The sequence below is a fragment of the Ammospiza caudacuta genome, chromosome 8, assembly GCF_027887145.1.
Source record: "Ammospiza caudacuta isolate bAmmCau1 chromosome 8, bAmmCau1.pri, whole genome shotgun sequence".
Taxonomy (NCBI): domain Eukaryota; kingdom Metazoa; phylum Chordata; class Aves; order Passeriformes; family Passerellidae; genus Ammospiza; species Ammospiza caudacuta.
Genome location: NC_080600.1, coordinates 37,693,755 through 37,708,857, shown reverse-complemented (window position 1 = coordinate 37,708,857; position 15,103 = coordinate 37,693,755). Strand labels below are relative to the sequence as shown.

Sequence of the window (15,103 nt, the reverse complement as noted above, 5' to 3'; positions counted from 1 at the left end):
CCCAAAAGCGCTTCCCGTCCGTGACCTCTGGTCATGCGTCACTTCCCGGCGGCCGTTCGAGCGCGGAGCCCGCGGCCGTGAGGGGGTGCCCGGGCAGGGACGCGCCCGGCGCCGCTCGCCAGGCGGGGACCAGCTGCCAGGTGACTGCTGTTCGTCACCAGCCCCGGTTTGTGACAGGTTTCACTTCTTGCCGTTGCTGCTGCTGGGTCGTCGCATGGTGCGCTCAGGTAATTCTGCGATTGCAGCTGCAGGGGCTTGCGTAAGTAAAATAAAAAACTTGCCCCCAGGCAGGTGTTAAGGTGTGCGCTTCCCTCCAGCACGGTACAGCGGCCTGTGGAAAAATGTTCTATGCTGAGGAACTGTGTGGTGTCCTTTGCTCCATCTGATTGCTTGCTCTTGTAGTGTTCTTTAAAATGCTGTGTTCTGATGGGTAGATTTTCAATTCTTTATCTCACTGGTGGCTTCGCAGAACGAGAAAGACAAGGAGCTGCTGGAGAGGGTCCAGCAGAGGCCACAAGGTGATGGGGAGTCTGGAGCATCTCTTTTAAGAGGGGAGTATGTGGGAGCTGAGTCTGGTTAGTCTGGAGAAGACTGAGAGGGATCTCATTAATGCACATTAATATCTCAAAGGTGGATGCCAACAGGATGGTGCCAGACTCTTTCCAGTGGTGCCCAGCAGCAGAATGAGGAGCAACGGCCATAAAATGAAACAAGTTCCACCTCAGCATGAGGGAGAACTTCTTTACAAAGATGGCAGAGCAGTGGGACAACTGCCCAGGAACTCGTGGATTTTCCTTCTCTGGAGACATTCCAAAGCCACCTGGATGTGTTCCTGTGTTACCTGCTCCAGGTGACCCTGCCTTGGCAGGGGAGTTGGATGGGATGATCTCCAGAGGTCCCTTCCAACACAAAATCCATTCTGTGATTTTGCAGAATAGTTGATTAATCAATCAACCAAGATGTTCTTAGAGCTTTGAATTCCCTATTAAGTTTTATTGAACATGCAGTCATGGAGCAGTTAAGTCCATCTAGAGGAAATTTATGAGGCAAAACCCTTAGTGGAAAGACTCATTTGTCTTAGGCATGTGCTGCTGAGCTGCATTAAGGGGCTATACTTAGTGGCCTGTAAAAATAAGCAGTGGGTTTATGTTATGTAATCAGCTTGTGTTGACAAACAGCTATTGGAAAACTTAAAGTAATCCCTGAACTTGTCATCAGTCTTGCACCCAAATTTCCAATAAAGAAACACCCCCAGGGAAAATATCTAATAACAAGCTGGGTCTCAATTGCTGCCTATGGTGAGATGCATTATAGCAGTAGCAGTGATTAGAAAGAAATTCAACATTGGGTTTTTTCAATTTTATTTTATTGTTTGCATTCCCTTATCCCTTAGTAGCTAGTTACTTTTCCAGATCATTTATGATTGATTGAACATGATAGAAGTTGGAACAGATTACTTGGAAATGCTGCTGATGTTGTTTCTCTCATGTAGGAGCTGTCTACTGCTTGAATTTAAAAAAAGTTTCAGTGCAATTTTTTTATATGGTAGCTCAGTTTCCTTGGAAGTTTGAGAGACTTTTTCAAAAGTTTTCCTGGAAATTATAGTTACTTTACAAATATATTTATAAAGTTTATTCTGTTTTAATTCAGTTTTGCAAAGTAATGGGAATTGCATCAAATAGTTATAAGTACACTGTTGTAGAGCCCTTTCAAAAAATCTTCATCAGACTGGAAAAAGGGGAATCAGTTTTACAAAACACATGGTGACTCCCACCAAATAAAAGCATTTGTCCTGGTGTGCATAGGTTCTTCACTTCATAATTTTTTAGTGGTTTTTTTATGCCTTATGAATGAATCATGATGTAGGTCCATGAATCTTCCTCATCCCTGCTTTTAAACCTTTTATTTACCTTAAATTATAAATACCTTATATTTATTAAATGCTAGTGGATCGTTTACCACTATCTAGTCCTGAGATACTTCAGCAACTTTAGATTCATAGTTACTGAATTCAGTAGTTTAACTATTTCATCCTAATTTCCTTTAAAACACTTGAGTAAATACTTCAAAGTTTGAGTTTTTTAACTTGTGCAGCTGAATGAAGTCTCTGAATGAAAAGCTAGGTCTCCTCACAAAACCTTTTAGGTTCATTTTGTCTGAAAAAAATGCAGCTGCAGAGCTGGTGATCTGGAGATGTGGGAAGGTCAGTGTGATCTGTATTCCAGCACATGAAGGACACAGAAAAAGCCATGAAAAGTTGTAATTAGGGAATACATGCACTGGTCTTTCTTCCTTACATCTTCTAAATCTGCAAGGACTAGAACAACAGATACAAACTGATCTTCTGCTACGCTGACTAAATCCTTTTTTAAAAAAGATTATTTTTATTTCATGACATTACTACAGTGTGTACATAAGTACTCTGTCTCAAAACATACATGGCCATCACTGCCACAACCATTGTATATGTTGTTTTAATATCCATTGTTCACCACATTGGAATTCTTTAATTATTCACCTAGTCTGTAATTATTCACCATTCATTTATTCAATCATTCACCTAGAGGAAAAAACTAAACAAAAACTTGTACATATCTGGGAGTTGGTGCTTTCTGTTTTGCTGCTTTCCAAGATTGCAAAGTCAGTTTTAATTGTGTTAATAACTGATGCAGAAACATTTTTCATTGTAGTATTGCTATATGCTGATGACTCATGTGCCTCCTCTAAATCAGATCTGTGCTTCTGAATCTGCATGGTTCCTATTCAGTGTTTCAGTGAAAGGATCCTGTCATGATCTTGTTCAACAGAAAGTTAATTATGTTAACATTTCATTCTCATATTGTCACTCACAACAAGCTGTGTAGGGAGCTGATCACAAGTACATCATTATCTCTGCGTTTATAGAATGGAAAATTATCAAAGAAAATGAGTCACAAACTGTCTTTAGAGGTGAATCTCAGAACTGAGTGTTCAACAGCTTTGGGCCCACCAATCCTGCAGCATTGTTGACTTGTGTGACTCTACAGAAATGTTTTAGTTTTTGTCTTTAGTTTTTGTTTACTTGCCAGCAGGCTTAAGTACCACACCTTAATCAACTTGTAAAGGAAAAAAGGTGCAGTGGAAAATATTGTGATAGAACTGAAGTGATTATGGTTATTTTCCCAACAGTTAGAATTGAAGCATTCATGTTTGCTCATTTGAGAGCAGAAGCAGGTATTTATTTACTGGAGCTTTATGTTTTGTTTTCTGGGAAATGCTTGTCTTGGGCTCACAGGGGCTTTCCATCTTCTCTTAAGCAAAGCTCTGTGGTGGACATGCATGAAAGAGCCTGGTACTCATCAAGTTCTTGTATCTGCTGCTGAGTCTTCCAGAGGCACAAGGTATAGGAATATTGTGTCTGTAAAGCTATACCAAAGATTCCACTTAGGAAAATGGGGGACTGATTTTTCTTTTTTTTTTTTCCCACTTCCCTCAAAGTGGGCATATTTCCCTCTTTTTTTTTTTTTTTTTTCTGATTTAATTTTTAGCATTAAAAATTTAAAGGAATGTTAGTAAATAACCATTTTTTTTTCCCCTGGAACTCTTCTGAAAAATGTTACTAAAAGAGTTATATTTCAGTGTCCACGAGTAAGCTCGATTTGAATGGCAAATAACTTCCTTCCATGAATAGTATGTTTGCTAAAATAATTATTTCATAGTGTAAAGGGAGAGACACATGCTGCTGTCTTCATCCTGGAATATAACTGGCCTAATGCTGTTAGACACAGTAAAATATTCTAAATTAGTTAGAATGTTTAATGGATACTGTGGTGAGGGACTCTTCCTCCAGCATCTGCACAGCTTTATGCTTTCCAGAGAGAATTCTCAAACCTCAAGGAAAGTCGTGTAGATATTGATTATTCCAAGATGAAGTGATGAGTGTTGTCCCATCAAGCTTTATTCTCTGTTCTGCCATGCAGGTAAGATACCTTATTTCTTTCTCTTTGTTTCCCTCTGGTTCAGCATGGCCAGTGCTCTCCAGGAAACCCCTTCACTCAAGGCCTCTCAGTTAGAGGATGTTGATGCAAAGCTCTCCTTCCTACCTGAAAGGCTGAGAAAGAAACTGCTTCCTTTTCAGGAAAAGGGCATCATATTTGCACTTCAGAGAAGTGGCAGGTAAGATTAGTGTTCAATTACTGTATCACGTGCTAAAGATTGATGTGAAAATAAAGTATGCAGGTAGTAAGTAGAAAAATCATAAACTTATGTTTCTATAGTAGAAAGTAAGAATGTGATGCTAAAAATAATTACTTTAGGTAAACATTGTTTTTTACAAAGGTTATTCAATACCAGCAATCTCAGGTGAGTTATGTTGCAGAAATCTTTCATAAACTGTAAGGTAACGTGGTTTAAAATGAGTTGTGGAGGTTTTTTCCACAGAGGATGAGGAGGTTTAATAATGCATTATGCAAAAGAGAGTTGTAGTATCAAAGTTCTCATGTGAGAGGAGGTTGATATCAGTAGGACCATAATTTTTGTTATGTTAATGGAGAATTCCTAAAATAAATTAATTCACATTTGATTCTTTACTTTTTAATGGCGTGGTAGAGCTGTTAAGGGAATGACTAACAGATCTTGATGCATCTGTGTGGTTCTATTTTAAATTTGGTACAACTCTGGAGTGTAATCAGGGTGTTCTGGAGCTCACTGAGCTGCAGCAGCAGAGCAGGAGAAGCCTTGCAGAGTGCTCAGGTAGCCAGGGCAGCAGCTGATGGAGTTGGCACTCAACAGTTAAGTACCTGCTCAATCAAAAAACACAGTTTATGCAGCAGAGGCTGGAAATATTTTGCTGAGTAAGAACCTGTTAGTGAGTTACAGGGTTGAAAAGGAGAGGGGGAAATGCTATTTCCACATTTATAAATTTTAGGAAATGTGGGCAATTGCAGCCTAAAGCTGTGAAACCACTGTATGCTGTTGTTTTGGAAGGAAATGATGCTGGGGAGGGCTGGCACAAATAGAATTACTGTAGCCTCTGTGGGAAAGATGGATGAAATTAGTTCCTGATTATTTCAGTTCTTGCTGAGAAGGACAGGCTTAGGGCCTAAGGGGGTTGCTCACTCATGTTTGTGATTGTTCTCAGGGGAAAAGAAATGTGCATCTTTCCTTCTAAAGGTGAAAAATTAGAAAGGAAATTTTAATCAGCAGTTCTTGGAATTACATGGAACTTTTAATCAATTAAAATCTCTGCATTTTTTCTCTTTGATTCTTTTCCTTTGGCCAAAACCCTTCAGCAGTGCTGTCTCAGGGAGTGAACAAACCATCTGTTTTGTGCTGCTGGTTTCAGTGGCAGAACAGAAAGATGAGTCCAGCCCTTCACATGAGAGCCTGAGATTTGATATGCTTTATGCTGAATTAGCATTAACTACTTGTGACCACCAGCCCTATCAGACATTTTCTTGCTGAGAATGGGTGGATATCATTTTAATAGACAGCTAAGACTTTGGTACAATACAAAGCTGAATTTAATAAATCCAAAGCCCTTGGCTGCCATAGAATATGCAATTGAGGTGTATATTTGTGTATACAAATAGTGAAATAACAGAAGCCATTAAAATTAACAAAACTACACATTTAATTAGGGTAGGCTAATGGATGTATTTGAAAATGTCATAATCTTCTGCAGGCTGTTGTATAATATAGAATTTCCTTGGGAAGCAGCTTAACTGTTCCAGAACTGGATAAATTTTTATCAGATGTTTCTTTCTTCTTTTTGTTGAAGTAGTAACAATTGCCTGCAGTAAGTATTCAGAAAGGTTTGGAATACTTATTCTAATGACTCTGCCATGGAAGGAATTCTATTTTTTTCATTTGGTTTATATTCATTTTTTTCTTTAAGTCTTTCACTAACAAGAGTTTTGCATAACCCAGCAGTGATGGTTTTCATGTGACATGCATATGAAATAATGTTCATCATGATTGCAAGAAATCTTGCTGCTTGGCACAGCAAATTCTATGTGTAAGCTGGGTCACATTGAGGAATTGTGAGCACACTCTCAGCCAGCTTCTATATAAAGCAAACTGTGTTAAGTCAAACTTTCCCAAGGAGTATTTTTTAAATCTGCCCCTTGCTGATGCAGATCTATTTCTCTTCCTGTCCCAAAAGAGAGAACAAGAGCCTCTGGTGCTTGTTGCTGAGTTTTCTTATTAGTTTGTCAGCCCTTGCCTCACAGAAGTCTTTCCCTTTTGTGTACTCCATAATGATTTAAATCTTCTTTCAGTATTCCCAGTGGTATATTTTCTGTAGAACTGTCTTTTCTAATTTTAAAAAATATATAAGCACAGGACTTGAAGTGAGCAATATGTGCATCTCTGCCCATCATTCTCCTTCCCCCAGGCTATGCTCTCCCTTCACAGGCATCACTCAATCCATGCTTTGCTGTACTGGTAGGAAGCTGCTGTAGAGCAAGTGTTGGCTGAAGAGATTCAATTAATATCATCTTAGATCAGACAAGAACCCAGCATGAAAAGGGACTTATTATTAGAACAAACTCTTATTTTTGCATGAAAGGGGCTGGGAGTGAGCTATTAATTCCCTTGTCTCTTCCCAAAGCATAAAATAAATATGCTGTTGTGGTTTGTATTTTTGATTCATTGGAAAATGAATCAAAGGCTTTTCCAGTAGATGCTCCAAAGGCATTATCTAACAGAGATTGCCTAACACTTTTCTAGGAAATGACTAGAGCCAACAAGACAGTGTGTGCTTCAACATAAGCTAACACACCTTTTATCTCAGAACATGCCTTAAAGGTGCATAACTGACTGGCTGCTTATTCCTTTCTAGAGATTATTCTTCAGACATGCACTTTGGAATGGCTGCCTAGGGATGGATACAATTTATAGTGGTTGTTTGTAGCCTCAAACTTCATGTGCAGAAAAACTGGGTGCACACAACTTACAGCCATGAAGACCATTTCATTTTTGTGATTTTCTTTCAGTGAGGGTGTAAGTTACTTTTAAAAACAGCAATAATATGTATTTATTTCTTTGTGTGTGCTTTAAACTGTATCTGAAATAAAAACCAACCAACTGGTCCCTTTCAGGAATGTGGCCTGTTAGCAACAGGCTCAGGAAGTACTGAGGGTTGTTGGGGTGGGATGTGTGTGTGCTGTTGGGAAGTGGAAGTGAGCAATTCTCTGCTCTCTGCTGCTTCTTAGTCGTGGTTGGGGAGATGTGGACAAATCCCCATTTCCTAAGAATTCAGGGTAGAGCTGAGGGGTCACCTGGTGTTAGTGAAGAGGTGGCAGTGTTGAAGCACAATGCTCTGGAAAAAGTGGTGGAAGCTTGGGTAAAATATCCAAGATACAGAGATACATGGGCAAGTGACTTGATAGTGTTGATAAGGATGGTGTTCAATCTCATTTGAGCTCACATCTCTCTTTGAATATTGCTGATTTGTACTGCTGCTGTTCACTAATGTCATACTTGGAAAGTCACAGTTCTTTTTGCAATCTATTCTTGTTTTATATTCTCTCTTTACAGAAGTGTGTGATGTCTGTCTAGTAATACAAACAATTTGTTCACCTGAATACTCTGTAAAAGAGGCATGCTGTTGTTTGAAATTTATCTCTTATGCTACTGGATATCACTAAATGCTTTATCAAGTTTTGTAATAAAAACTGTCAGCATGTGATTTGCAAGCATCCTTATTTAGCATTGCTTGTCTTGTAGATGGTATCTATAAAAGATGCCTTCAGACACACAGATCTATTTCTTTCTAGGCATGTTGGCAGAACAATTTGTTTAAGCTGAATGCAAAAGAAGACTTGGAGATATTTACCACCAATGAAACAAGCAGTTCCATAATTGTATGCTCAAACTGTTTTACTGGGGTGATCTTGTTTCCTCTGGAAGTTTGAGAGGTAATACATTAACTTATATATTCAGGAGCATGTGATTTTTAATTTCCCATACATGCTGGCCTAATGCTGTTAGACACAGTAAAAAAAGAAAATTATTATGGATGGCAATATCAGGATGTTGCAGAGTTCACATCTGCCACTAAGAACAGAAGTTTTAATGCATCAGTTTTAATGGAAGGACAATTGTTTTGTTAGACAGTTCCTATCAAGAGCAAGAAAAAGTTTTATAGTGTTTAATTTTTTTTGGGTAATGGGCTACAGAGAACAATTATGGCAGTGAAATCATTAGAGAATAAAGTGTGAATGTCCTCTGTTATAATGTTGAGTCAGTTGCCTACCCTTCAAAATAGTGCTTTTCCCATTGACTGTGTCTATGATCCCTAGCAAGCTACACAGGAGGAGGAGTACTTAGTTAGTTAACTCTTTGCTAATTAAACCAGACTATTACTTCAAAAATTACAAGTTTTTGTAGAAATTCATTCTCCCTCTCCTATCTTCAAAGTAGACCAGAAAACCAAAGGTTCAAATTATAATTTCCTTGAAGTTTATGAGCACAGCTGAAAGATTCTTCAGTAGAAAGGCACAGCATTACAGTCTGCTGAGGCTTTAGCAGCTGGAGCACAGAATTGGCAGCCCTTGGGCAGGAAGCAGATAGAAATGTTTGCAATTCCCAGGCACAGCCCTTGGTAGGGTGAGGAATTTCTGATATAAGTCCTATTTCAATTCTTATGCAAATTTCTACACAAATTTCTTTAACTTTCTAGGATGTATTATCCATTGAGTAGTATGAAAGGTATAATTTCCATTTGAGTTGGGTGTCTAAGGAAGCTATAGTTTTGGATTTTGGAAATAAGAGAAAATATGTTCAGTCCATGCACTGCCATGCACATTGTAGTTTCTGCTAGAGCAGTAGGCACTTTTGTCTTACACTTTTCTATAACTACTTTTCACTTTCACTCTTATTTTTGTCATCATTACTGAGTTTGCTTCTGGGTTTTATGTTCTCCATTAATCTTTCTTTCTCCTTCTGTACAATGCAATTGTTGCTTTCTGTCTTGTATTGCCTTTTTAAGTTAGCAGAGCTTGTTTTACTTTGCTTTTACCTTTGCTATTTTTGATCTGTGATTACTGATTGATTTGCTCTTTCAGTGTGTTTCTATTCTTCAGTTTCTTATCTTTGATAGTAGCTATGAATAAGAGAATAGATTTGTCTTTCAATTCTATTTGGAAGCACTAAGCCTAGTTGCATGTCTATATATCTCTTACTGATATCTAAATATCTACATCTATATCTAATTTTTCTGTCCTTTGTTTGAAATGTCATAGGTTTCTGCAAGTCAATGTTGTGATTAAATGCAAGACCAATCTGCTTTTTACCATTGTCTAATTTTTTTTTTTCAGAATCTGCTGCATGATTTAAAGCAACATTTACAAAAATATTTTACAGACTACTGTTGAATTTTTTCCAGTTACACTGACTTCAATAAAAGCCAAAATACATAAATTTGCGTGTTAGAAAAAGAAATTACCTTCACTTTTTTTAACATGTCTATGAGTATTTTCTTAAATATTACATTTTAGTTTGTATCTGGTGGCTTGCAGATCAAGTGCCAGCAACAAGTCTCCATTATTTGTAGAGCTTGAGATCAGAGATCAGATGGGAAGAAAAATAATTGTAACTTTTTTTTAATTCTGTCTCTAGTCTCAGTGCTTTATAGTTAGATAGCCTGAAAGAGCTATTTGAAACAAGGCATAAGTCCCTTGCTAGAGTAAGAAAGAAATAATCTTTTATTCCAATATATTCAGCAACTCAGATGTATTAAATTATTCCAATTTTCTGATAAATGTGGGTCCTTAAACCTGCATTATAACAGGTGAGCAGTTATCTCCAGTCTTAGAGAACAAAGCACAGAAGTAATCTTTGGGGAACAAGAAGGGGATTGCTATTTAGTGAATATGGAGAGGATCAAACAGTTAATGCATTTCAGCTCTGAGGGCTGAAGAAAGATTTCATTTTTTTAAGACGTTGGTTTGTAATGATTCAGAGTACATCTCACATTTGAGGAGTGCCAAGGAAGAGAGGGATGAATAAATGAAGATGCTAGCTCACAGAATGAGGTTCAGATGCAGGAAGTATGAATGAGAGACTGAGCCAAATTCTGCACAGCTTTCATAGCCAGGGAAGCTTGTTTGGAAGTGATGCTGGAGGAACTGGGAAGCAATTCAAATAGAACAAAAAATGCATTGTCAGTAAGTGAATCTAGGATATAATTCAGGAGAGGAGCTATGTGGGGTGAAAAAGAGAAAAAGAAGACTTAAGAACAGAAAAAAAACCCAGTGGTGGAAATAAAAGGATTTACCTGGGTTTAAATGTGGACTTGTAGCAGCAGGAATAGAGAAGGAAATGCAGGGCACAATTTGTTAGAATGGAAGAGGAGAACCAAGTGAGATAAAGATTACAAGTGTGGGTAGTAGGTTGTCAACAGTGATGGAGGGAGGGGAAAGGGGAAATGAATTGGTGTTAGCTGTGTGCAGGGAAGGTTTGCAGTGTGGGAATCCATGATGAGAAGTTGGTGTTTAACCACAGCACCAGGAGAGCACAAAGGGGAGGGAGCAGTTCTGAGTGTGAGACAAGTCACTTTAATGAGAGTGAATAGAAATAAGGTCCTAAAAGAGTCACATTCTGACTGACTTAATGCAAGTTGGAAGGAGAGGAGGAGCACAGGCACAAGGGAAAAGTGTCCCAGCTCACCAGGGAATGCAGAGTTTATAGGGAAAGTAGTGATAAATATCTGCATTTCATTGAAAGCCAGTAGACTGCACACTAAGGAAGCTTCTCTGCTGCTCCCAGGTATTTCAGTGATGCCAGTTAACAGCAAGGTTAACATTTGCAGCCTCGATTATCAGGAGCTGAAAATCAGGAGTTGAAGTTACTCTGTTTTCTTGGACTGAGTCAGCTGCTGAGCTCATTTGTCTCTGAAGCCAGTGACTGAATAGATGAGGAGTTTTCAGTGTCACTGTTGGGTGTCTTCTTGGCTGGAAGTTTTTCTAACCTAACAGTTCCATTAATATGTTCTAAAAACCTATTGCAGTTCTGGGCTTCACCTTCAACTTGACCACTTTGTTATGTGTTATTTCACACATCTTTGCCAAAGCTAAAATACCAGAACACGTGGCCTGAGAGCTTTCAAATACTAATAAAGCATTTTAGGTGGGTTTTTCAGTTACATGTGGAGTGTTGGAGAAAAGCATAAAACAGCACAATGATTCTCCTCTACACTCCTTTTCAGAATCATTAGCAATGCAGATGTGGCAATTTAGTGCATCTTATGTTAAATCAGAGGTTGGGGTTTTATCACTTAGGGCTTTTTTAAATACCTAGTGTAGTTCAGAAGCAAGGGGAAGATTTATCTTACATCTTTTGGAGCATTATTTTTGCTGCAACACCCTTGATTGTTGTTGCAAGGGAGTCAGCTCTTTTGTTCCAGTTTTAGGACTGCGTGCTGTGATTACTGACACACAAATGTAATGGTTGCTTGCGCAGTTTTATATAAAAATGTTCTAAGTTCAAATTCCTTAAATAACCCTTGGTTGAGATGTTAGTGCTGAAGTGTTGGCTTGTGAGTAGGAGGTAAATTATATGTTGTAGTGTTATATAAAACTGACTCACATGAGTAGGTGAGAATCCCAAGAATATCAGGACACCCACACCAGTGAAAGAAAGACTCAAGCTTCCTCTGTACAGCATGTTCCAAAGCCTGCATTAACAAAAAACAGCTTTAATTTGCTTGAGTAGTAACAAAATTTTTCAGTGTTTTAAAAAATGAAGTGCTACAGCTTTCACTGTTTGCCTTGGAAAATGCATTTAAAAAGGAAGGAGTTTGTTCTGAAAAAGCTACCTGCAGTTCTTAGTGGTTTTTCCTGGATAAATAGCTGCTGAAAATCAGTCAAGAAGTTAAATTATCCTTCCAAGCAAGGAACAGATGTATTGGATTGCTGTACCCCTTTAGTTTTTAGTCTACCAGGTAATGAAGCACAACTTTCTAGAGAAGATATTATCTAAATATTTCTATATTTACAAGAAAGCTCTAACATCAGGTTTTTGACTTGGTAGGATCCTTGGTTGTAGAGACCTTAATTCCAGTGTGGTGTTAATCAATATTCCTCCAAGAGCAAGGTTCAAAATGAGATTATTTCTCTTTACAAAAATACCTTACTGCAGTAGCCATAACTAATAGAAGAAACTTTAGCTGTATTGTTTGCATGGTTAATAGTGCTGACATTTCAAAAGGGGTGACCCAAATGGAACCCAGAAATTGAAATTATTTTCATTTAAATGTTTGTTCTTCCCTGAAACTCATTTTATAAAACTGTGTTAGCATTAACCTTCTGATGCAGACTATTTTTGTATGTCTCTATGGCATATGCCACATGAGCTTGGCCTCAGTTTCCTTCTGTTTCTCCAGTGAACTCATCTGCATAAAATTTTAAAGATCTGCTTGTCCTTCTGCTTTGCAAAGCTGATTCCAATCTTCTTGACATCAACACAACCAGGAACTCTTTCTGTGTTTTTTGAGGTTTGAAAAATTATTTTTTCTGTCCTTTTAGAGGCAGAGCTTTCCTGATAGAGCTTTCAGAGGGCTCTGTCAGGAGTTTTGGCTTTCTTTCTTAGCTCCTTCACCTGTTTTTTTGCTTGTTGCAGGTTTCTCTCCAAGGTTTGCTGCAGTTAGAATGTATAAATGCACCTTTGCCTGGTGCTTGGTACCTTTACAAGGTATCAAGTACCAACCAACCCTATTCTGATAGTGCTGAAGGTCTGGTTTTGGGGTTCTGACTCATCCAGCTTTGGGTGGTCCCTTCAATTATGGATTCTCTCCATGCAGAAGAAAGCTGGGGTTTGTGTACAGCCTCAGGTGCTTGCATTTGTTCTCTTCAGTGAGCAGCAGTAAGGTTTTGTGTGCACCTGAGCTGCACCAGCACAGCAGACCTTGCTCTCTGCAGGCATGTTCACTCACCAGGTACATCCTCACTCAAAGCTCTTTGTGTTTGCTTGATAGAAGAAAAATGTACTTTTATTTTCAGGCTAATACACCTCAACATGCTGGGGCTGTTACAATCTGGTGGAGGCCCAAATGATGTTTCCCTTCTGTTTGTGAAAGATCCTGCTGTGTCTGGAGGCCATTGCTAACCCTACTATGAATAGTAGCAAGGTTGTAGCAGCATGTGCAGTGCATCCCAATGAGATTCTGCTGCTTTCTGCTAGGAAAAAATAGATTGCCTTGATGAATGGACAGAGATTCAAACTTTATCTTTAAATGTTTCCCTTCTTCAGAGTGAACCCTGTGGTTTCACAGGATTCACTCTGAAGAAGGGAAACATTTAAAGATTAAATGCAAAAGAATCTGAAAGAATTTGCCATTGACTGGTGCTTTTTGCATGGTTGGACTTTGCTGCTGAGAGCAAGTGCAACTGAGACATCTCAAATTCCTTTTTTCCATGCTTTTCTGAAACTTTTGACCATGTGGGTTGAGCTTCTAACAGGATATGAATCTGTGTATCATAGCTCTGATTTATATTCTTGGATAGAGCTATTATTAAGGTGTCATATGAACAGATGGGACATGAATGATGAAGCTCAGATTGGGTAACTACCAGTTGAGAGGAAATGACTAATTGAACTTCAGAGAACAAGAAGTCTGTCTTCTTGCAGTCAAAATATATGAAACAAAAATACATATTTGTCCCTTCAATGTAGCTGAAGATCTGTTTCTTCTGCTTTTGACAGCATGGAACCTTTATGTCCATGTTGGCAGCTTGTCTGACTGCAGTAATGTAGAACATACTGAAGTTTGTTTTAAATAGAGGCTGCATATTTTTAAGATTATGTAAAGTATTGCTTTTTAGCAGCTTAGTGCAACTAGCTATTAGGTATCTTGTAAGTTCTGTGTGATGTGGGCTATAGAGATAGGAAAGTTCTTTACACTTCAAATCTAATTGTTGTGATTATAAACTGGAGACATTTCATTATTTCCTGTCCTCTATAAGGTGTTTTTCATTGCCCCAGAATCCAATGAAAATAATTTGGACTTCTTATGTTTTGTAACTACATTAGGCAGACATCTTTAGAATTCTTGTATTAAAACTATGAAAGCTACATAGATGAATGCTTTAAAATGCATCATGTCATAAAATAAGTTGAATATCCTCCATTTCCACTTCCATTAACTCCTACCTGTATCACAAACTCAATCTTGTATGCCATGTTAAAATTTTGTCAAGTGTGTCAATAATGTTAATTAGTTGGCACAAATTAGCAATTTAAAAACTGTAGCACTTCAGGAATTTGAGTCTGAGCAGTGTGGATCCAAGCAGTGATTCATGTCACTAACTGTGTAATCACAGGGGACTTTACACATTCAGATAACTCTAACTGGAGCTTTAAAACCAATTTAGTGCACTTGATTGATCTCAAGCTGTGATGTGTCTGGTCAAATTTGAAATGCTGAAAATTGGCTGGATTGCAAGTACAGGAAGAAAATCCCAACTACTTATGACAAAGCAATTTCATCATTGGGCAGGAGAAGAGAGTGAATACTTCTCAAAGTAAATATATCACCAGAGATCCCCAGCTTTAAGCATAGGGGTGTTTCTGTGGCTCTGTTTCTATTGGTGCTGCAGAAATGAGGAAGATAAAACTCTGTTGATCACTTAATGTAACCTCTGTTTGCAGAGTTATTATGGGTAAATTATTATTGTTATTATTATGATGACAGCTACTTTGTACTTTCCTTCATTTACCAGCAACAAATTGATGAGTTTCTATAAATATTTGAAAGTCATCAACTTTGTTGCTGCTACATAAGAAATTTAACTTAAGGACATAATCAGTGGAAGTTAATAGACATTGAAAACAGGAGATACTCTATAGCAGCAAAGATTTTATGAGTACAGCCTGAAAATGAGTGCAAAAAGGAAAGCAGAACCATTTCTTATTTGTCATCAGATAAAGTCATCAATGTTTAGGTGGCTACATTTCACTCTGATGAAGAAATCTAGCTCTATGGAAAAGATGTTCCTGTGGTTGACATGCTTTTAAAGTGGGTGATTTTTTATTTGCTCTTCAGTTTCTAATTGTCAGAGCCATTTGTAAATCACTCTGAATTTCTTCATTTTTGCTTGTTATCCTGAAGGGAAGACAGAGCATC

The 15,103-nt window shown here is 38.1% G+C and overlaps 1 protein-coding gene across 1 annotated transcript in view; it reads left to right on the top strand.

Annotated features, from left to right (window-relative positions):
- The window catches only part of ZRANB3 (zinc finger RANBP2-type containing 3), a 39,851-nt gene continuing 24,748 nt past the window's right edge, over positions 1-15,103 (top strand). Inside the window, exons 1-2 of the mRNA XM_058809960.1 lie at positions 1-227; positions 4,003-4,155. Coding sequence (XP_058665943.1) covers positions 4,004-4,155 — 152 coding nt within the window. The 5' untranslated portion in view covers positions 1-227; position 4,003. The remainder of the gene's footprint in view (positions 228-4,002; positions 4,156-15,103) is intronic.